Source organism: Ophidiomyces ophidiicola (assembly GCF_022830035.1).
Source record: "Ophidiomyces ophidiicola strain CBS 122913 chromosome Unknown scaffold_42, whole genome shotgun sequence".
Classification (NCBI taxonomy): Eukaryota; Fungi; Ascomycota; class Eurotiomycetes; order Onygenales; family Onygenaceae; genus Ophidiomyces; species Ophidiomyces ophidiicola.
In genome coordinates this window covers 39,691-59,718 of record NW_026054682.1, presented here as the reverse complement: position 1 = coordinate 59,718, position 20,028 = coordinate 39,691, and the positions used below count along the sequence as shown (strand labels likewise).

Below are 20,028 nucleotides of genomic sequence, written 5' to 3'. Positions count from 1 at the left end.
GTAACTATCGTTTATATACTCCGTACTCCGTATCCGAAAATCTATACTCTGTACGAAGTATGCCCCATGAATACTTTGCACAACCCTAGAAGCGGGCTACTTCGCGGGCCCATGAAGGAAGCGACGAACCTAAAGATTTAAACATGAGAGCAGACATGGCAGCTAACTCTCTAACGAGCCGGTTCGCGTAAGATATGTGTGATGCTTTAAAGCATCTCGTTCGTTACACGGAAAGGTATATGAAAACAGTCATTGACATTCATTATTTATACATGTTATAGATTATATCATTCAGAGCAACCCGAAAAGAACATCCATTTCGACCCATTGTCGCCCGCACTTCTTTAGATAGCCGTCGACCACACTTTTGACAGTTCCAAATCGAGCGCGATTCCATTCTGCAAGTGCAAGGACCTTTTCTTTATCGTCGCCGGCGGCTTCTTTTTCTGCTGTCGACTTTGCTTTTTCGACGTCCCACAAAGTCGCGAAGTATAATAGTTGATTATAGAGTTGCTTTTCAGTATACTCGTATGCCATGTGGCCTGAGCAGCCTTCTGCTCGCCCATGGGGACCTAAGCAACGCTTGCCATATACGCTCATCTGCCGTGTCCTGTTACCGCAGGCAGAATCATTGCATATGAGCCAACCTTCGTAATATTTTGACGTCTGGGCCCGAATTTGAGACTCAAGCTGTGCCACGATAGAAATAACGGCGAACGGAGTTTTACAGTCTGCATTGGGGCACACAAGGCCATTCGGGGTGCAGGCTTTCGCAGACAAATTAATACCTTCAAAGTTCATCCTCTCGTTACACGCGCGGCAACGAAGAGAGAAGCGGACTGCTTTTTCGAAGCGAAGTGAGTCAGGAATTTGCGATTCAAGTGGACATAGTTCCATGCTCTGCTGATCATGAGAACTAGATGTGTTTATCTGGTATTTTTTGACATCCAGCCCGAGACACTCTGCGAGTTGCACAGCGTCTGTTCCAGGAATGGGAGCACAAAGTCTCTCAATGGGAGGAAAGATCTGTTTCAGGAGATAGAATTCAATATCCGGTGCTAGTCCGGATTCTGGCTTGATGACATCTTGCAATGTATAGGACCGTTTCGCTGGAGGGAGTGATGCGGTCTCCAAGTCGCCTGATGTGACGATATAGGAAATAACGTCGTTAGGGCGGACCGCTTTACCACGCGCTAGTTCACGAAGTGCCACTTGGGCAGGCGGCATGGTTTCTTTATTGGGATACTCATCAGGCCGTTTGGAAAGTTTCTGCAAAATAGGTTAGAAACTGGTCTATACGAGGTGACGCTCAATGAGCTTACCGTGTATATAACGTATTTCTGCACTGGGATTGTGAACTCCTTCATCTTTTGTGTAAGGTCGCGTAGATAGTCGTATACCTTACCCAAAACCACCTCGGTATCTTCACCAGAAAGAATTTCAGTTAAGAGCTTCGATGAGACTTCCTTCGATAATGCACAGTATTCTCGCCGTTTCATATCCAGGCCTTTCACTTCGAGATGGTCAACGTATTTACCATCCACTTCTGTCATATTAATTGCAGCATACTTCTTTTTCGCATGCAGCAATAAACGGCGGAAGACATTGTCGATGTCAATCTCGAGCAGCTTATAGTTATCATTGACAAGGCGTTTAAACTCATTCCCAACCTTGAGAGCCTCCTCAATGTTATCAGCATTAGTATTGATCATAACAGAGTCTGTATCGCCATAGATAACACGAAGCTGGTTATTCTCAGCCAGTTCTTTGGTGTTGCGCAGAATTTCACGACCTTTGAATGTTGTAAGCATAGCGAGCGGGCGAGCGTAAAACCGTGATTGAGTATATCCCAGGCACCCGTACATAGAGTTAGCTGTAAGTTTCAAGGCAAGTTGCTTCGTGTCCCAAAGGGCCAGATCTTCTGGACTAGCACGCTTGTTTTTCATTAATTTCTTGACTTCTCTCCTGCGGCTTACAAGCGTTGAAATTAGCCGTGGCAAAATTCCTTGAGCCTGCGAAATTGGTACTTCAGGGACTTTCTCGTCGTTCTCATTCTCGGACTAAAGAATTTGTTAGAGATACAAAGAAAGATAACTTAAGGAACACTCTTACCACTAATTGTCGATCCACGGTGGTGAAGCAGATATTGTATTCCTGGATAATACTAGGGTATAAACTGTTAAAGTCCATGACAAGAACATATTTGTCATATAGACCTTTCTCTGGCTCAAAAACAAGACCTCCCTTGTACTTGTCTTTCTTTTTCTTGTCCGTACCATCATTGTCACCATCGGCATCCTCAGGTTTTACTTGTGATTTCCCGGGATATTTATCAGGGCAAATGTACTTATTTCGATAGAATTCGTGAAGCAAAATATATTCATTCCGCTCTGCCCTTGTACCAGTAAGGGTTCTGGCCCAGGAATTTCCAGCAAGGTTCGTAAGAACTTTGGTGAGAGAAAGCATCTGCAGTTTAAGAACGAGAGCAGCAATGAAGAATGAATCAGCCTCACTATGACTGACATAGTTCATCAGACCCTCTTTAGTCGTGGCCCAGGTTTTGAGTGCAACTTCGTTATCAATATCTCGCCGTAAATTTTCGTCTCCCAAATAGAGTTGGCACATTTCTGTTAAACTCCATGATTGGCACTTCATCAGTAAAGACTAGGGGGCAATTAGCTCTGCAATCAGAAAGGTGACGACCAGCATACCTTGCCCATGTCATTCGCAAGATCACAAATCAACCGTCCGGCGAGTAGTTGCCTTTCCGCAAAGAAGCCAGTTCCTTTGAAGTTCTTCGGCCATTCGCTCCTTTTTAGCCGGCCAATTCGGTGCCAACCAGGGGTCCTTTTGTCTTTAAGTCGGTTTATAAGAACTGTTAGGTCAACCTCTTGAAGCTGGTGGCCCATCAGTACATCAGGGTCCATTTTCTCAAACAACACCAAAAACTTGCTTAGAAGAAACTGTTCGTTTTTTTCAAGCATGAAAGTACCGCGATGATTTCTGGTCTCTGCTTCAAAACCTATCGGATAGGTTGGACCCGAAGGTCGCATTACCGTAAATGTCTTGCATGGGAGTTTCTCAGGAGGGGTAGGGTCGGTAAGGGAGACGTTTTCGTAAACTCTCGCGCTCGCAACTAAGATTTCTTGCTTATTCTCTTTGGTGTTGAGCTGTGTACGAAATGATAAACTCATTAATGTAAGTGGAGGGGTCTCCAGGTTCTCGGAATTCAATACTGGTGAAATGAGAGATGGCTTCGAAACCTGGCATTCTAGCTTACACCAAGATGCATTATTCACGGCAGTAAAGTCTGCCTCTTGTATCTTCAGCCAACAAGGGCCCATAATGTTTTTCCAAAGGACAAACTGCTCAAAAAGAGCAGTGCTGGCACCAAAAACGTGAGAGAATGTCTCGCCTTTGACATCGGCAGTTAATGCTGGTTTATCATAGGGGTACATAAGCTTCAGATATTCTGCTTCTTTCGGAACATTGGAAAGTTCAAAGGCGTATTTCCTTGAGCAAGGTTTGATCTTATGCATGTCAACTTTCAGCCTGGTCATCAGCCTATCCACTTCCTCGTAGACATTTTGCATATCGACTTCGTCGTCGCTAGCTTGACCGTGGCTCATTCGATACTGGCGAGGGAGGAAATAAAGCTTTCGTAATATGTTGTCAACTTTAACAAAGGCACTGACAAATCGGCGGGACCGTTTATCTTTAACTTTTCCAAATAAGCAAAGGCTTCCGTTTATTTCAGTATAATCCATCCAAAAGAAATTTAAACTGTCATCTTCTTCGACGGCATCCTGGGCCCGTAGCTTTCCAAAGGTATGCGTATCCGGGGCTGGGCTGCTTAGAACGTTAAGTTTTCGTGTCACGTCTGTCCAAGAAGAAGGGTCTATTGCATCTGAATGAATTTTAGGGGGAGACGACAAGGCTGGAGAAGGGTACACGCTCTCCCCAATTTCTTTTTGAGGGGCGGGTCGTTTCCCGGATATATTAACTCTGGCGGAATCCGCTTCATTGTGTCCGGTTGCTTCCGCAATGGCCATTAAGTCATCATCGTCTATATCTTCGGCTTTGACCTCCTCTCTCTTTAATGAGGAACTCTTGCGTTCGACCGCCTTCGCTACAGGTGATGATGGCAGGGGGTCGCTCATTGGAACATCTTCATCTCCAAGCAGCGGACCTTCATCGTGGAAATCCATCTCTGATTTCCCATGAAGATCCGATGCGGGTGGGATATCTTCCTTTTGCAAAGATCGTTTGGGTGTTTTCTCGATACCGCGAGGAGGGGATATGATCCGGACCTTTCGTCGAGTTTCGGATTTGACAGACTTTTTAGCAGGTGCACGGGATGGTGCAGCATTCGTATCAACCTCTCCAAGAAGATCGGCCATAAATGCTTCATCTTCAGCTGTGGCTCGCTATCGTTGTGTTAGTTGGTTTATAGGGAACGAATGAGCTCGACCAACCTTCGGCTTAGCAGCATTTGGGGCTGCAGCCAGAGCGTTGCTGAAGTACTTATTAATTCCGTTATTTATTTTGTCTTTTCGCTGCTTTTCTTCTTCTCGTTTCCTTTTAGCGGCTTTACCCCGAGGAGGCATATCGCTATCGCTCCCGCTGTCTATCCTCCTCGTACTGTCCCAATCTTCGCGCCCGTCGTCAGCGTATCCTTCGCCATTGTCGTCGACAACAAAGTCATCCCGGTCCAGTCTCTGCCTGACGACCTTCTTATAGCCTTCCTCATCGACTTCTTCGTAGATATCGTCCTCCTCTTCGACTTCATAAGTCGCAAGGCGTTTCTTTCCCGAGGCACGAAGAGCGCGTAGCTCCGCTAGCTTAGCTCGAGCAGCCATTGGAAACAACCACTATTCTAAATCATGGAATTGAAATAGTTGGGTAGGGTATAAATGCTTTCGAATGAAGTGTCCCAATGCGCTTCGACAATGTCGAGAAGGACGCGTTTCGCGTTTCGCGTGACTAATTAACTATAACTATACCAACGCGCTAACGTTAATTGACCTAACTGTTTGCGCTGTTTGCATATCTATTTTATTTTAGCTAACTAACCGGGCTAACCCTAATCATGCCGTAGCTTCAAATTCTATCGCCCCCATTGGTCAAAAACTGTGAAGGCAAATTTTGGTTAAGGTGGTGCGAGCCTTGTTATTTTTATTCCAAGCCTTTCACACTCTTTATCAAACTGCTCGAGATCCGCAATTTTTTTTTGTACCAACTCCAGCTTGGATGTATGAGTCTTGAAGAATTCATCCAATCTTTCCTCAAACGGTTTTCCTAATTCATAGCAATCATGATCCACAACACTGCAGTAGAGATTGCCAAAATAGTGGGGCTGGTTCAACCCTAGGCTGATGAAATTCTCCCTATGACTGTCTTGTTCCCAGACCTTTGACAGCCGGAGCTCGGCCGTATTCATGGTCTTAGAATGCCGTTCGAATTCAAGGCTCCACATTTCCGACTTGAACAAATCCACACAAGTCTCATATATCAACTGGTTAACCCCATCCAAAACTCCAAGCAGCTCAAGACCAGTAAGCCAGGGTGGCGGAACAAACATTTGTACTGGAATAGTATGGCTCCATTCCCAGTCCAGTACAGACATAATATTGAGTCTGTCATCCACCAGAATGTTTGAAGAGCGCAGATCCCCATGCATCAGAATAAAGGGTCCATGATTATAGTCAGTCTTCACCCACTCCATTAACCACTGGCAGCAGCTATGCAGGGCAAATAAATATGAACGGGCATCCCATTCATTGTACACAGTATCCTTACATAAATCAAAATCCATTAACAGGGCCCGATGAATCATGAAGACATAATCAATGGTTGACTGAAATATCTGATTTGGTGGAACCTGAGAACATAAATTGAATCCAGCAAGAGCCTGATCATTCAAAAACATAGACAGAGGCCGGTTGTGTTCAAAAACCCAGTGTTCATCAGCTGAGTCCAGGGTAAATGCACCGACATGGCTGAACTTGTGTTGGAACAATTGAAAATATACTCCGCAGATATTTCTAAATAATTGACATCGGTCAGAGTTTGAAAGATCCATCATGCTCACAGATCTGAGGAGTTTCCCGTCAATATACTCCAGCAACATAAATGGCAGGCCAAGGATGTTGTCTTTTCCTATTGAATATCCATGTAGATGTGGAATAGGGACTGTGGTTTTTTCTGCAATAAATCAGTCAAGCCAGAGTGTTAGAATTGACTATCCAATCACACTTACTTTGAGGAAGGAGACAGGAGTATATATAGTCAACAGGAATGTGATCTTACTTCATTGTAGCAATCTCAGCCCGAAGCTTCTCTTCGGGGAACGCGAGACGTGGAAGTAGTGGTATCCGCACCATCCATCTTTCGCCAGTACTCTTTTCATTTTTGTCAGAAAATTCAACCGGAATACAAATATTGTAAGAACCTTTCTTTTTATCTTCAAATATTTGACACCGCTGCTTTTTTGGATGGAAGGAGGAGGCCATGGCGCAAACAACAGAACGGTCAATAGACAGCACAAACCTCTGCACTTCTTTCTCAAGTCTATGCCGTGTTATTTGATCCATATCAATTTCATGAATAGTCTGTGGTGATTGAAACCCAGTCTTTTTTTTAGGGGTCAGAAGGCATTTATGGAGGCGCGCGATTGGAACCCACGAAAAATGACCGTACTCTGTATGGTGTATTATCACCTGATTGATTTGTTAATGTGATTGGCTACCTAGTTAGGATCGACCTATTTAGGTGCAAGTCCCAAGTTGAATGCTGGGGTTAGTCCCTCATGGATAGTATCAAAAACGAACTTCAATCTCGCAAGGCTGAATTTGAAAAACTTGAGAAAGAGCAGCGCAACGTGATCGCATTTATTCAAGAGCTGCGGAAATCAAAGGCTGACCTGGAAGCTCTGTCTTCGAATGCTGCCGAGGCAAGAGGAGGGCGTAAGAAGGGTGCAGCCCTGTCTATAGAGCAGGAGATAGCCAGCCAATCGCGCAGGCTGGCGGAGATCGTGGGCCAGCTGGAGGTCACTAGGAGCAATATCGAGTTGCTTTCGAGATAGAACCGTCGTTGAACTTTCATTTATTTCAATGGTATTTCATCAGAATAAATACGGAGGCAAAAACAGTGATACTAATCAATGGCCACTGTAGCCTCCCTACCGAAAGCTGCTCTGCTGGCCTTGTGTTAAAGTGTATGGCGTTTTCGGCTGGAAGCATCGCCTGTTTCGTTCTATTCCCACTGGACATAGTTTCAGCCTCAAGATCTATTGGTGGTTCCACACCAATACCAAGTCTTTCACACTCTTGTTGGAATAATCTGGCTTCGTTCAATTTCTGCTCTACTACAGATAGTGCTGGCTGTCGAATCACCCGTTCGAAAAAATCCCTCATCCGCTCCTTGCGATTGAGTCCAAAGTAATGTGTATCTACGACATTCAGGAAGACGGAGCTGAAGCACCCTGGCGACTGGAGTCCGAAGGCCAGGAAAAGGTGGTGATTCTGCCGGAATTCACGCCATAGTTTTGTAAGCGGAAGGGTTGCAGTTAGCGATTTGCTGGGATTATAGTCCGCGTATTCTCTTCTTTCCATTGCGGTTCGAAAATGGTAAAGTTCATGATTATATAAAATCATACTTATGGGGTGTGTGATTGAAAGGAGCGTGCGCCTCGTCAGCCAGGAAGGAGGAACAAAGAGCTGTGTTGGTACTGTGTGGCTCCATTCCCAATCCAAGACAGAGATGATATTTAAGTTATCATCTACAATAATTTTGCATGGTCGTAGATCTTTGTGCATGAGGATGAATGGGCCATGGTTAAATTCTGGCCTTATCCACTCCATTATGACTCCTTGGGCAAGATAAAGTGAATATATATAGCATCGCGCATCTTCCTCATCATACACACTATCACGTCGGTGATAGAATTCATTGAATATGGTATTCAGCAACATGTATGCATAGTCAACTGTAGATGTAAAAGTCTGGTGTTTCGAGAGATATTGGCAAACGTTAAGTCCGCCAACCTCTTGATCGTTGATAGAAATTGTCAGGGGTCGGTTATGCTTGAAGACCCAGTTTTGGTCGGTTTCATCGAGAGTGAGAGCGCCGATGCGATCAAATTGTTGTTGAAAGAGTTCCAGGTATATGAGCCCTAACTGGCTGTATACATGTTTTCTCTTTTCTTCGTTTGCCTCTAGGAACTCAAGAACACTGTGTAAAGTCTGGCCTTCAATGAATTCTAGTAGCATAAACGGTTGACCAAGTACATTATCGCTACTAATCGAGTACCCAGATAACTGGGGGATTGGAATTTTTGTTTTTTCAGAGACGTATCTAGGGTGAAGATTAGCAATCGCAAAAATTTACCCAAAGTAGAGAAGCCCTCAATCATCACTTCATAGTTGCAATCTCGCCACGCATTTTTTCTTCTGGAAATGCTAAACGAGGAATCAACGGGATACGAACAATCCATTTCTCCATTTCGCGCCCATCGGGATCACAGAAAACCACAGGAAAATTGATGTTGTAACTGCCCTGCATGGTGTCAGAGAAAATTCGACATGGCCATTTTTGCGGATGCCAGGAGGACGCCAGGATGCAGATTTGGTTTCTGTCAATGGATGCAATGAACTCTTCGGCGGCGCGCTTTGCCTGAAAATTCTTGATCTGATCCATGTTGTGAACGGCAGCAAGCGGATTTGCTGGGTATAGTAGAAAGTATTGGATAAGAAAGATTGTGTTTTTATAAAGGAGTGAGCTCGAGAGTTGGAACGAAGGTGTGGAGCTGTCTCCCCCCGGGCAGAGTACGGAGCTGGGTTTTGTGCTCCGTAAGCCGGAATTTCTTGCGCTCAACAAACCAGTTGAATTCGAGCTATGTTATGGAGTACGAAGTAGTCAACTAGGTAACTAATTTAGTTCGCCCGCGGGCCGTAGGTAAGGTGCAAGGGCCTGAACCTTCAATTTGTACTCCTATCAGATGGGCCAACTAGCTGGTTTGCACGCACAAAATTATGACCAGAGTCCAGAATAGCCATTGACGCCCGACCCAAGACCCTGGTCGCGTTTATCTAGCTTGCCGATCTCTAGGGATCTAGACTTGAAAGAAATGGACTCGCTAAATTATTACAACTCATGAAGAAATCATAATTTTTACATTATATGCTGGATTGACACGTAGAAGATTTTTTTATTTGTATAGCGAACTGCCTAGTCGACCGGAATCCGAGTATCTAATGAGCACAATCGCCCTCAACGAAGAAAGCCACTTCCCTAGTTCATTTGTTTGACAAGGGCATTGATGTTGTCTTCACGGTTACCAGTATCGCCACCCTCGATGAAGTGCTTGAATTTGCGAGTGCGGAATCCACCAGTGGGGTTAGACAGTTTGAAGGGCCAGAGGAAGTTGCTAGCCTGCTTGAAGTTGGGGCCAACAGTGTAGATTTCGTGGATCAAGTCTTCCATGCAGACAATTCCGAATTTCCCAAGGTTATCCTCGATAATTTGGTTGTCAGTGAGAGCAATGCGCTGCTTGTTGACCTTGCCGTATCCGCGTTTGTAGATGAGTTCACGAACAGTCTTAAGGTTGGGGTAGCCATAGGCAATGTAAGGGTTGACAATGGTGAGCATTTCAGCGGTGGCCTTGGTGAGGCGGATAAAGACACCATTGTTAATCTGGAGAAGACGCAGGAGTTGAAGAATCTTCCGAGGCTTGGGGGCAATCTTGTTGATACTGGAGAAAGTGTTAAAAATGGCACAGTATAAATGGATGTTCAAGATAGCCTACCCCTTGATACGGACAACGAAAACAAGCTTGGGCTCTTCTGGAACGTAGAAGGAACCTTGTTGCTTGCTTAGACGAGCGAGACGGATCTTCTCGCGCTCGGCGTCCCGATACTCCTTGACGTAGGACTCAGCACGCTTGAAGATGACACCGCGCTTCTCCTTGTTGGCCTATTTACGTGTTGTTAGAATCGGGCGTGAAATATGAAAAGCAGGAGAAAATGTAAATATAAATGTGGTCAGCCCCGAAAGATGGTTAACGAAGCGACAGCATTGACCATAGGTCTAGTCGCAAGGTTGGTAGTTGTCATCATAGTAAATCGCTCGTATAGATACATTGTGTATGAACAAGCTCGCGAATAGTATGAAAAATAATGACTTACCGCCTTTCTCTTTTGAAGCTCGGAAGTACGAGCAGCTCTGGCCTTTTCCTGGCTCTTCCGCTTCTTGAGAAGGGTCTCAGGGACAAGGATCTGGTCCTTGGTAGGAACGGAGCTACGAGCCGATTGGGGTCAGTATAGTCTGTCCAGAAAGGAGCATGTACAAATCTCGCCGAGTACAAGAACTGCAGCTAGTAGCGCCGCATTCTCAACTGAAGGCTTTAAAGAAACTCGACGAAATGAATTTCATCAGTGAAGCTTGCTACATGCAGTTAACGTTCTCCATTCCGCATTGAGAATGCTGAGAATATCGAAGAAACCACACGAGCCATACACCTCATCTGACAATGCCCCAAACTTAAAGCTCAGGAAAACAATGTTGATCTATCTTTGCCCTGTGATTTTAGGGCAAAACTGCCTCAAAAATTCAATAAGGCAACCAGAACGAACAATGTATTTCAAGGAGAAGGCTTGCGCCTTCAGCCTCAAAGCCCAAACACATGTCACCCATTTATTTCCCCATAATTGGAATTGAAAAGAACGAGTACGCGTTTGGATCGATCGAGCTGGTGCATTGCTTTACTCCAAGGAGGTTAAGCAGCATCTCCAGCGAGAAGGGACGGACTATAGCTGAGACTGCACAACCGGTGGATATCAGTAAGCTATGAGGGGCAATGGGAAGCATACGTTGAGGCTGCCATGTCGAATTATGGGCGGCGGTGTCTGCTGGATCTGTCGTTCCGTAAGAATTTGGCTGGTCAGAGTCGTTGAAGGTCTCGAATTGAAGCGAATTTTGTGTGGAAGCCCTGCCAAGATTGCAAAAGCAGCCTTTCCGTGTTGGGAAAATAGGGCTATTAGGTAATCAAATCAAGGGAATCAAGACTATTGATTCATAGTTTTAGAGGTGGAGCCACATTCTACCAACAGCGGCTTTAGCTCAGTTGGGAGAGCGTTAGACTGAAGCAAGCCTTCAGCCTGCAATCTAAAGGTCGCCTGTTCGATCCAGGCAAGCCGCAGTTCCTTTTTTGCATTTCCTCCATTACTCCCTACATTCTTTTTAATCCTATTTATTGCTTCACGTTTTTTATCTAGCTCGCCCCTGATGTCATAGCAGACCAGTTGTTGCTAGCATATTGACTGCAGGCATCAAGCTTTCGGCTCGGCCACTAAGTAACATCATAGAGATGTCTACTCGTCGAGGTGTTGGCTTAGGGGCGTTCGCAAATCGCTCGCAAACGACTCAGTCCTATGCCAATCACGGTGCGAGCCTTCGGTCGACCCATCTAACCTCCCTTCAAACGCAACTTTCTGTCTTTCAATCCTTGCTTCATACGTTCGCACTTGAACATGGAGAGACTATCAAATCCAACCCCACCTTTCGGGCAGAGTTTGCACGAATGTGCCATGCCATTGGGGTTGATCCGCTTGCCGCAAGCAACGTGAAGGGGAAAGGTAAGCGAGGGTTTGTTTCGGGGCTAGCTGAAGGTGGCAGCTTTTGGACTCAGGTATTAGGTGGAGATGTCAATGACTTCTATTTCGAGGTTGCAGTGAGGGTGGTAGAGTTATGTAGGGAGACGCGGGCAGAAAACGGAGGGTTGATCAGCGTGGAAGAATGTCGTACTCGAGTAGCGCGGGGGAAAGCAATCGGTGGTGGGTTGGAAGTCTCAGAGTATGTTCAATACTGTTACGGTTCTTTGACCACGCTTTCTTTAACACTTTCTTCTTCTAGAGACGACGTCCTCCGAGCCGTGAAGTCCCTTGAGCCTCTCGGGTCTGGCTTCTCCATCATCAAAGTCGGTAGTAAGCAATTCGTGCGCTCAGTCCCCAAGGAGCTCAACACGGATCAGGCTACGGTGCTTGAAGTCATCCAACTTCTAGGCTTCGTGACAGTCTCCATGTTGCAGCTTAATCTGAAGTGGGAGAAAGCACGGACGCAAACCGTGCTAGACGATCTCCTTGCTGATGGACTTGTATGGCTCGATACGCAGTGCGAGGAGCATGAGTATTGGTCGCCACAGAATTCACTAGATGAGAATGTCTGAATGGGGTTATTTATTTGGATACTCGCCCACCGGAGTTCTGATATAACAAAACCCTACAAAGGGTCGCTTACCCTGACGTTGCCGTCTATTAGTGGCCATTGTGAATCTGCTTCGTCTATTTTGAGCCCAGGACAACCTTCAGAGAAATACTTATGATAGATAACCCACCATTTATGAGGGGTACGCATACATATATCTGTTCCACCGATATGGCTGACGTTGAGTAACCGAGTATACTCGATGATAGGATTATTCTGCACTCCTATCTATATAGCCTTCCATAAGCCGCAGCATATGGGCCATACGTGGATTATTTGCTACATACTGGGGTGCTATATTCCCTAGCAACAAGAAAGGACTATATGTATGTGTGTATGATGGATGCATACGAAGTGCATGTCTTGATAGTCGATGAGTGGTTAATATAAATGAAGGAACGATCTTTTGAAATTCCTATAAACTGTCTATCTTGTATCCCCATAACCGTTTCCAGATGGTAAAATCGAATCAATTTCATCGAGTAACTCTCCATCCGCACGAGACCAGTACAATGGCAGAGTAAATAGTCAGCTTATCTAACAGACACAAAACACCTGGACATAGTTTAAAAAAAGTAGTAACCATGCTGCATTAGAGAAGAAAGTAAGCAGTTTCGCAGTCAAATCATAAAACACACGGCATAGCTTCATATGAATTTTGAGCCCAAAACAAACTAATTTTATGCCTTAATAGCTCCGCCCAAAGCACCACCGCTAAACTGTTGTCCACCAGGCCTACGCTGTTGCCCACCAGCTGGTGGTCTACCGCCAGCGTTCCTCTGTCCACCGCGGCCCTGGCCTCTACCACCACGGCCACCCGAGCCTTGGTCGCGTTGGAAAGCGTTGGCCATGCCCTGTGTTCTTTGCTCAAGAGATTTTTCGTTGGCTTCAAGTAACGACATCGACTTGTCTGCAAGTGTGACAATCTGGCTTTGCAGTCTGGACAATTCGACGCCCTTTCGGAAGACAATAGCGTTGTTGACTTGGTCTAAAGCTGCTGCAAGCTCCTCGTGTGAAATCATGCGGCTGATGATGGCTGAAATCTTTTTCTCAGGAAGATCGAACATGTTGGAAAGGGTGGAAATAGATAAAGTGTCATAGAACGGTGCATATGTGAAAAGATAGGTTCGAAGGCCCTCTTCCTGGATCTGTTGGGTGAGCATGGTCTTGATCTTGTCTGGTTGGGCCATCAAATCCCAAATCTTGATCGAGTTGAGCGTTTCGGAGGCTTTCTTCCAGTCGCCTGCTGCAAGGAATTTGGCGCTCATGATTACACCATCACGGGTATTCTCCGGTGGTCCGCTGAATACCTGTCGTTCATTGTAGTCTAACATCCTTCTGAATGTCTTAGAGATGATGCGGCGTTTCATTTCCGGGGAAGAGGAGGTCTGAGCCATTAGCGGGACTTCTAAGAACATGCTACTGGTCAGGTAGATGCATTCGAGAAGTTCCAAATTGATGTGCATGTGGAATGGAAGTTGGCGTTGACGTTCAAGCTTCTCTTGTTCGGGAGATACCGAAGAATAGCGTTGCATGATGATGCCCTGCGCCAACAATTCCTTCTGTCTACCACTCCCACAAACTTCCGAGAGTGTGTTCTGGGCCTCGTAGACTAATCCAGCACGGAAGGCACAAAGACCGATCTGAACAAGGGTTCGGTTGAATAAGATTTGCGTGCTAACATCGAAATTCGAAATGTTTTCGGTCAAATGGGACATCAGCATCAGATCACGAGCGCGGTGGTATTTATCATGAAGGGCAAGGAAATAAATCTGGCAAAGCATGGCACGGGCTCGAATGATACCGTCGCTGTACTGGAAAAGATAGTTGCAAATGGTCTGAACCAAACCGGCAATATCGGACTTGCTCTCACGATCAGTAATGATAGAGTTCAGAGTGTCTGGTAGGCCCTTCCAAGTGTTCTCTTCTAGGATGCTAACAACTTGAGATGGCTTGAAATAAAGATGTTCCAAACGTCTCATCAAAACTCTGTTCACGCTATCCTGACGGGGCTCTGATTTTTCGATATTGTTAAGTCCCTCCACATAGAGAAGTGCTCGGACAATGTTATTGTATAAAAGCTGTTCATCACCCAATCTCTCAATATATTCAGCGGTATGGGGATCAATGTGCTGCAAAGACCGGATGAGTTCATCGTCAAGTCTTTCAACAAACGAGACGATACTTCCAGGGACCTTAAGAGTCTCCCCAGCAGCAAGTTGGGGAATCTTCTCATCGTCCTCCCACTCCTCTGCACCTTCAGTAACAACGAACTGTGGGTTGCTCTCCAAAGTAGAAATTAGTGTGCAAATTTCGCCTTCTGCAAGCTTCCATTGATCGGTTGGCATATAATTCGATGATGTAGTAGTTGTGAGGTCGAAACGTGTTGAAATCATTGTCAAAAGAATGCGAATAGTGTGGTAGGGTGTCGAGGCAACCTCCAGTAGTTTCTCCATAACTTTGATTTGTTCTATGCGATCGGTATTCTTCTTTCCTCTGGATTCCACGATTACGCGTAGGTGCTTCAGAATGCTTTCTGGGGTATATTGAAGCGTGCGACCACCACGACCGACAGTTGAGAAGCCCTCGTCGCTCACAGCCAAAGCATCCTCCAATCGTACAGCTCGAGTCTTCTTCTCTACAACGACCGTCTCTTGTTCCTCGTCCTCCTCTAAATACCCATCTTTGTCATCTCGATATTTATCAATCTCTGTCGCGTAATCTTTGTTGTTTTTCTTAATACGCTGTTTAACTGCATTGAATCCCTTGGCGTTGCTTGCATTCATTTTTTTTGTGGTTGTCTTTTGCTTAACGATAGTCTCGTTAACAAAATCTTCCAAGTCGGCAATCGCTTTAATGTACGCCTTGGGAGACGGCCCGGATTGAATAATCTTCGCGGCCTGTCTGTTCAATTTGTCGAATTCTGCAGATTAAACCTCCGTCAGTAACATCCCAAGACCGTCGAAATTTAAATATATCATACCAGTCGAAATGACTGCCCAGTCGTTTATTTTTCCCGCATTTTCGATCAATTTGACTGTTCCTTCCAACTCCTCTAATCTTTTATCTTTTGCGCTCTTGACAACGGTAACCCGATCCTCTTCTTCACTTTCATCGCTTTCAGCAACATCCCTCAAGAAACTTTTAGCTCCAGTTAGACCGCCCTCATCATCCGAACTGCTTTCCTCCTCGGAGGACTCTTCTTCGCTAGTGGTTTCTTCATCTTCAGAGACTGCTTCCTCGCGATCCGAGTAAAGCTCCTCTTCGTCCGAAGAGCTGCTCTCGCTATCGCTGGCACCGTGGAAAAATCGAGACATGACGGCTAATGTTTCTCCTGGAAATTATTTAAAATTATATAGAAAACACCACGGCCAAAGGGCTGATCAAGCTGAGAGAAAATCACGTCGACAGGACTGAAGGCAAAAGATTAGGCCGTCGCCAGAAATATAAGCGAGTTGGTCTAGCCGGAATTGGCGTAGCTCAAAGCTTATTTTCTCAAACACCATCAAAAACTCAAATATGTATCAGCATTGCACACCTGAATATCTTCAACATCAGTTTGCAAATAGTATATATATCATACAACCAAATCGGAGCTGAAATTACAGTATAAGCATTTATGTTAAGAAATTTGAATACAGAAAAGTAAAATGGTTATGCAAAGACACCTACATAACCCTCCTAAACACGAAACCGCGCGCCGACGCTATGCATGAAGTATAAAAGATCGAGGCAGGGAGAGAAAGAAAGAATTTATCCAGCCAAAACGTAGTGAAATAATTCCACCACCTTTTGAGGGGCCAAAGTCATCATATCATTCTTTAATAACAAGAAACCAAAAGTGTCATCCAATGGAAACCCAACCCAGTCTTTATCATTTCGTTTCATGGCAACCGAAATCTCCTCATTGCCATGAGCTCCAGGATTCCTTGCAAAGCGTCGTTGTGTCCCGACCGTGTTTGCTGCGGCGACATACCCACCGAAACCAATCTGCCAGTGTCCTCTGCCGCATTCATTTACCGGACACCCAAGTGGCACCATACATATATGTATATATAAAAAGAAAAGAAAAAGGGGCAAATAATTGGCGCCCAATTTTAGGCTGAGCTGAATGGTACCGCCGAGAATTGGAGATTCGTCTCAAGTAGCACATCTGGTTGTACAATAGCAGAAAAGAAAATCTCTTATCGCCATTGGTTTTGATTTTGATTCATAAATCCATCGCCAAGTGCGCCATCTTCAAGGTTACGAATAAAGTCCCTGTTTCGGCCATGCGATCCCCCTAGACGGCTGCCTCTTCGTCGGTTTCCAGAGCCGTTGCCTTCAGGATATCCATCCGGAGGAGGAGGGTAATACGCTGGGCTGGGCTGGAGGCGAATTGGCGCATTCGGATCCAAGTGACTAGCAACCCGTTGAATTGCTGGTGGAATGCCGCTTTGTTGTTGGTCCATAGTGGAGGCTCTTTGTCTCCCAGCTCGGGTTGTCGCCTGGGCGTATAGGCTTTGCGAAGGCCCATAAGGTTGCTGGACATGATTGGAGCTTGGAATCATTCCCATTTGGTGGCCGTAACCAGCCTGTTGAGAAGGATAGGGCGGTGGCGCACCCTGCTGATGTCCAGTATACATGCTGTTGTATACAGGCGGAGGTTGGTTATGCGATGCTGGGTTATAGTTCATCTGCATTGCATATGCAGATTGCGCCGCAGATTGAGCTTGGGCTTGGGCTTGGGCCTGAGCTTGAGCCTCTTGTGCTGCCCGCTGTTTGCTTGCCGCCTCAGCTTGTTGCTGTTGCTGAACACCAGGTGCAACTGCTTTGTTGATGACAGACGACTTTAGGTTCATTGGAGGCACAAATGGTTGTGTGAATTTTTGTTGTGTGATAAAGGGGTGTAGCTTAGCCTGCTGTGGTGACCACCTCTCCAAAGGGTTGATTGTCAAAAGACCACGAACAAAGTCCGTAAAGGCAACGCGGTTATTTAATTCTAAATGAATACAAGTAAGCCCCAGTCATCGATATCGATAAAAGGCTGCTTACCTCTGTCAATCTCTGCTTGTTTCATATTTTTCCTCGGCATGGTGTAGCTGCGTATGATTTCATTCAAATTATTTGACTGAAAATATCTTTTGCTTGGCTGCTCTTTGGTGTTGTGCTCACGCGAGTATTGCTCCAGGCTCTTAAGCCTGTATGTTCGCCTTCCAAATTCATCTTGAGTTTTCTCAAAAAATTCGCCTGCTTGTTTTCCCATTTCAATCATCCAATTGGGAGGCATACCCAACATTTCTACTATCCTAGATACTTGGTTATACTCTGACGATCCAGGAAATAACGGTAAGCCAAGAAATAGCTCGACAACAATACAGCCCAAGGACCACATGTCAATGGCAGAAGAATATCTATAAATGCGAGTTGAGCGATAAAGATCATGTATCGGCATGGTATATTTAACTTACGGTAAACCTAGAAGAACTTCTGGAGAACGATAGAATCTGGATTGGATGTATGTGTAGACAGTTTGTCTCTCATCGCAAGCAGACCCAAAATCGATGATTTTTATGATTGGGCTCTCAAGGCTAAGGATATTGTTAGCGTATCAATCAAGAATCAGTATAAGGTGATTTATACTTTTTTAACAAAATGTTTTCTGGTTTTAAATCGCAATGGATGAGTCGGGCTTTGTTGAGTAGAGCTAGCCCATTTAGTAACTGTTGTGCAAAAACTCGGACCAATGTTGTGCTAAGTCCGCGGAATTGGTTCTGCTTGATGAGTTCATATAAATTGACACTTAACAATTCAAACACAAGACATAAATGCTGACGATGAATAAAGGTGTCTTTTAGACGCAAAAGATGATGGTCATCATTCTTATCCAGTTTGCTGTTAATCTATTGCATGTAAGTAAACGTTCAATCTAGCCACCGGTCGGGGACATACCAAATCTAGAACAGATACCTCCATCATACTTTGGTTGAAGTATGCTGTCCGATTTTTCACAACCTTGACGGCTACAACTTCCTGCGTCTTTAGATTCTGGCATTTGACTACTTGACCAAAAGTGCCCTGCCCAAGCACATCGAGAATGAGATATCGGTTCCTGGGAGCATTGCGTCAGTACGTAATCGTAATGTTTATAGCGTGAGCTGACTTACTTGTGATTAGGCTCGTCGCTTCCAAGAATATCATTTACATAAAGAATGTAGTCACTATCGTCGTTGTCAAACCCATCGTTCTTGGTTCCTTTACTTGGTTTCGTCAATACTCGGCGAGGATTTCGTGAGGACTCATATTGGAACATTGGGTTGCATATTCGGTAGCTTGCAGGGAGGTGCGTGGTTAAAGCTTGGAGAGGCTTCTTGAATGTCAGATTGTCCAGAAGCCAGTCAAGAAGACCAACTTACACTAATGTAGCTCCCTTCTGGGGTTAAACGACGACCGGCAGGCTTCGGATTTAATTTCGGATGCAAATCTTGGGCTGACTTGATTTTCTGGAATCTAGGAACTGGTCCTCTAACAATAGGTGCTTCCATACCAGAGTTTGTAAGGTTCAACTGTGATGGCTGAAGGGAAATAGGCTTTGAGTTCTGCGAAAAACTGGTATGAAGCTGGAGAGACGCAGTTTGTGGATAGTATTGCTCGGGGCTCATGTCTGTTGGCTGCATTAGCGGTAATCGTGGGGCATGCGGCCTAGAAGGTGCACCGGCTTGAAACAGCGCGTTATTAGCGTTCGATATATAAAGGACAAACGGAATTAGGGATAACTTACATGGTGGAGATTGGAACGCCTGGGACGAGGCACTATATGTACTTGTTCTGGTTGGCGAGGGCCGTGAATTTCCCGTAGAAAAATTATAGGAATTTTGAGTAGTGCTGGGACTAGTATTGTAGGAGGCCGTGGATGATACCAAATTCATCGGCGAATACTTCCTCATTGCTGAGCTATCTTCGCTAGAAAGAAACTGTGAGGATCCGTGTACCTGCTGGCTAGATCTAGTAGAATATTTCGATCGATTGTACGGGTCTGCATCTTCCATTGCCGTGTCGGGGTCTATGAATTCCCGAGAAAGCGGCGTTTCAGCGGGGGACGTTGCTATAGATAATGATTTGGTGCTCGAAGGTAAAGGCGGGGGATTTGTGGCCGTAGGGTTTTGATACGTTTCATAGGTGTAGCCCAAGGGTGCCTGTGGTTGTTGCATTTGTGGCCCAGAGCCATGGGCGGCATATTTCTGTGGCATGTGTGAGGAATGGCTCCCAAAGCCATTTCCAAATTGGCTGGCCCTATTTCCAGTCGAATCAGGGTATGTCGACCACTGCGAATCCATAGCTCGTTTGAGATCAACGGTGTTGTCGACAAGGGCGTATTAACCCTGGAGAGTGCGAACCAAAGGCAGCGCAAGTCAGTACAACGTCAAGTTCCCACAAACGCGTACACTATGACCATGTATGTATGTATGTACACGCGACGATGGGCGAAGGCAAATGTTCGCGAGAGTAAAGATTGGCACCGTGTCGTGATGGCAGCGCCGGTCGGAGGACCGGGGATGGAGGCTGTTAGACGGATGGTGCCCGAGAAATGCTCATTCTCGGAACGGCGGGGTCGAGGCGACGGCTAGGACGAAACAGCACTGGCAATTGGATTTACTCAGCAACAAAATCCATTCAGGCACTGGTGTTCAGTCTGAGAAAGTGCTGACAGCGAGGACCCCTTTCAAACGACGACGATCGGGATAGCAGCCCAAAGAGTAACTACCACGGGCTGACGTTGGTAGTGTC

At 45.5% G+C, this 20,028-nt stretch overlaps 7 protein-coding genes and 1 non-coding gene across 8 annotated transcripts; 2 read left to right on the top strand and 6 right to left on the bottom strand.

Moving 5' to 3' along the window:
• Positions 1–291: 291 nt before the first annotated feature.
• Positions 292–4,859, bottom strand: POL1 (DNA-directed DNA polymerase alpha catalytic subunit pol1; the record flags this gene model as incomplete). The annotated part of the gene is made up of 5 exons (XM_049255441.1): positions 292–1,269; positions 1,323–2,060; positions 2,113–2,664; positions 2,712–4,427; positions 4,476–4,859. 5 exons carry the CDS (start codon positions 4,857–4,859, stop codon positions 292–294), a joined length of 4,368 nt encoding a protein of 1,455 aa, XP_049105585.1.
• A 290-nt stretch (positions 4,860–5,149) lies between these two features.
• Positions 5,150–6,512, bottom strand: LOZ57_006422 (uncharacterized protein; the record flags this gene model as incomplete). Its single annotated transcript, XM_049255440.1, has 2 exons — positions 5,150–5,999; positions 6,310–6,512. The coding sequence occupies 2 exons, from the start codon at positions 6,510–6,512 to the stop codon at positions 5,150–5,152; spliced, it is 1,053 nt and encodes a 350-aa protein (XP_049105584.1).
• Positions 6,513–7,109: 597 nt separating this feature from the next.
• On the bottom strand, positions 7,110–8,562 carry LOZ57_006421 (uncharacterized protein; the record flags this gene model as incomplete). Its single annotated transcript, XM_049255439.1, has 2 exons — positions 7,110–8,355; positions 8,417–8,562. 2 exons carry the CDS (start codon positions 8,560–8,562, stop codon positions 7,110–7,112), a joined length of 1,392 nt encoding a protein of 463 aa, XP_049105583.1.
• A 729-nt stretch (positions 8,563–9,291) lies between these two features.
• Positions 9,292–10,882, bottom strand: RPL7 (60S ribosomal protein L7; the record flags this gene model as incomplete). The annotated part of the gene is made up of 4 exons (XM_049255438.1): positions 9,292–9,751; positions 9,806–9,972; positions 10,185–10,296; positions 10,869–10,882. 4 exons carry the CDS (start codon positions 10,880–10,882, stop codon positions 9,292–9,294), a joined length of 753 nt encoding a protein of 250 aa, XP_049105582.1.
• Positions 10,883–11,107: 225 nt separating this feature from the next.
• Positions 11,108–11,197, top strand: LOZ57_006419. The gene has a single exon. It is a non-coding gene; the product is annotated as a tRNA-Phe (tRNA).
• Positions 11,198–11,365: 168 nt separating this feature from the next.
• On the top strand, positions 11,366–12,223 carry dot2 (ESCRT II complex subunit Dot2; the record flags this gene model as incomplete). Its single annotated transcript, XM_049255437.1, has 2 exons — positions 11,366–11,850; positions 11,911–12,223. The coding sequence occupies 2 exons, from the start codon at positions 11,366–11,368 to the stop codon at positions 12,221–12,223; spliced, it is 798 nt and encodes a 265-aa protein (XP_049105581.1).
• A 718-nt stretch (positions 12,224–12,941) lies between these two features.
• On the bottom strand, positions 12,942–15,578 carry NIP1 (Translation initiation factor 3 subunit c; the record flags this gene model as incomplete). Its single annotated transcript, XM_049255436.1, has 2 exons — positions 12,942–15,184; positions 15,245–15,578. 2 exons carry the CDS (start codon positions 15,576–15,578, stop codon positions 12,942–12,944), a joined length of 2,577 nt encoding a protein of 858 aa, XP_049105580.1.
• An 867-nt stretch (positions 15,579–16,445) lies between these two features.
• YAK1 (dual specificity protein kinase yak1) lies at positions 16,446–19,577 on the bottom strand (the record flags this gene model as incomplete). Its single annotated transcript, XM_049255435.1, has 8 exons — positions 16,446–17,242; positions 17,296–17,654; positions 17,712–17,831; positions 17,884–18,143; positions 18,193–18,352; positions 18,408–18,607; positions 18,657–18,958; positions 19,022–19,577. The coding sequence occupies 8 exons, from the start codon at positions 19,575–19,577 to the stop codon at positions 16,446–16,448; spliced, it is 2,754 nt and encodes a 917-aa protein (XP_049105579.1).
• Positions 19,578–20,028: the final 451 nt, after the last annotated feature.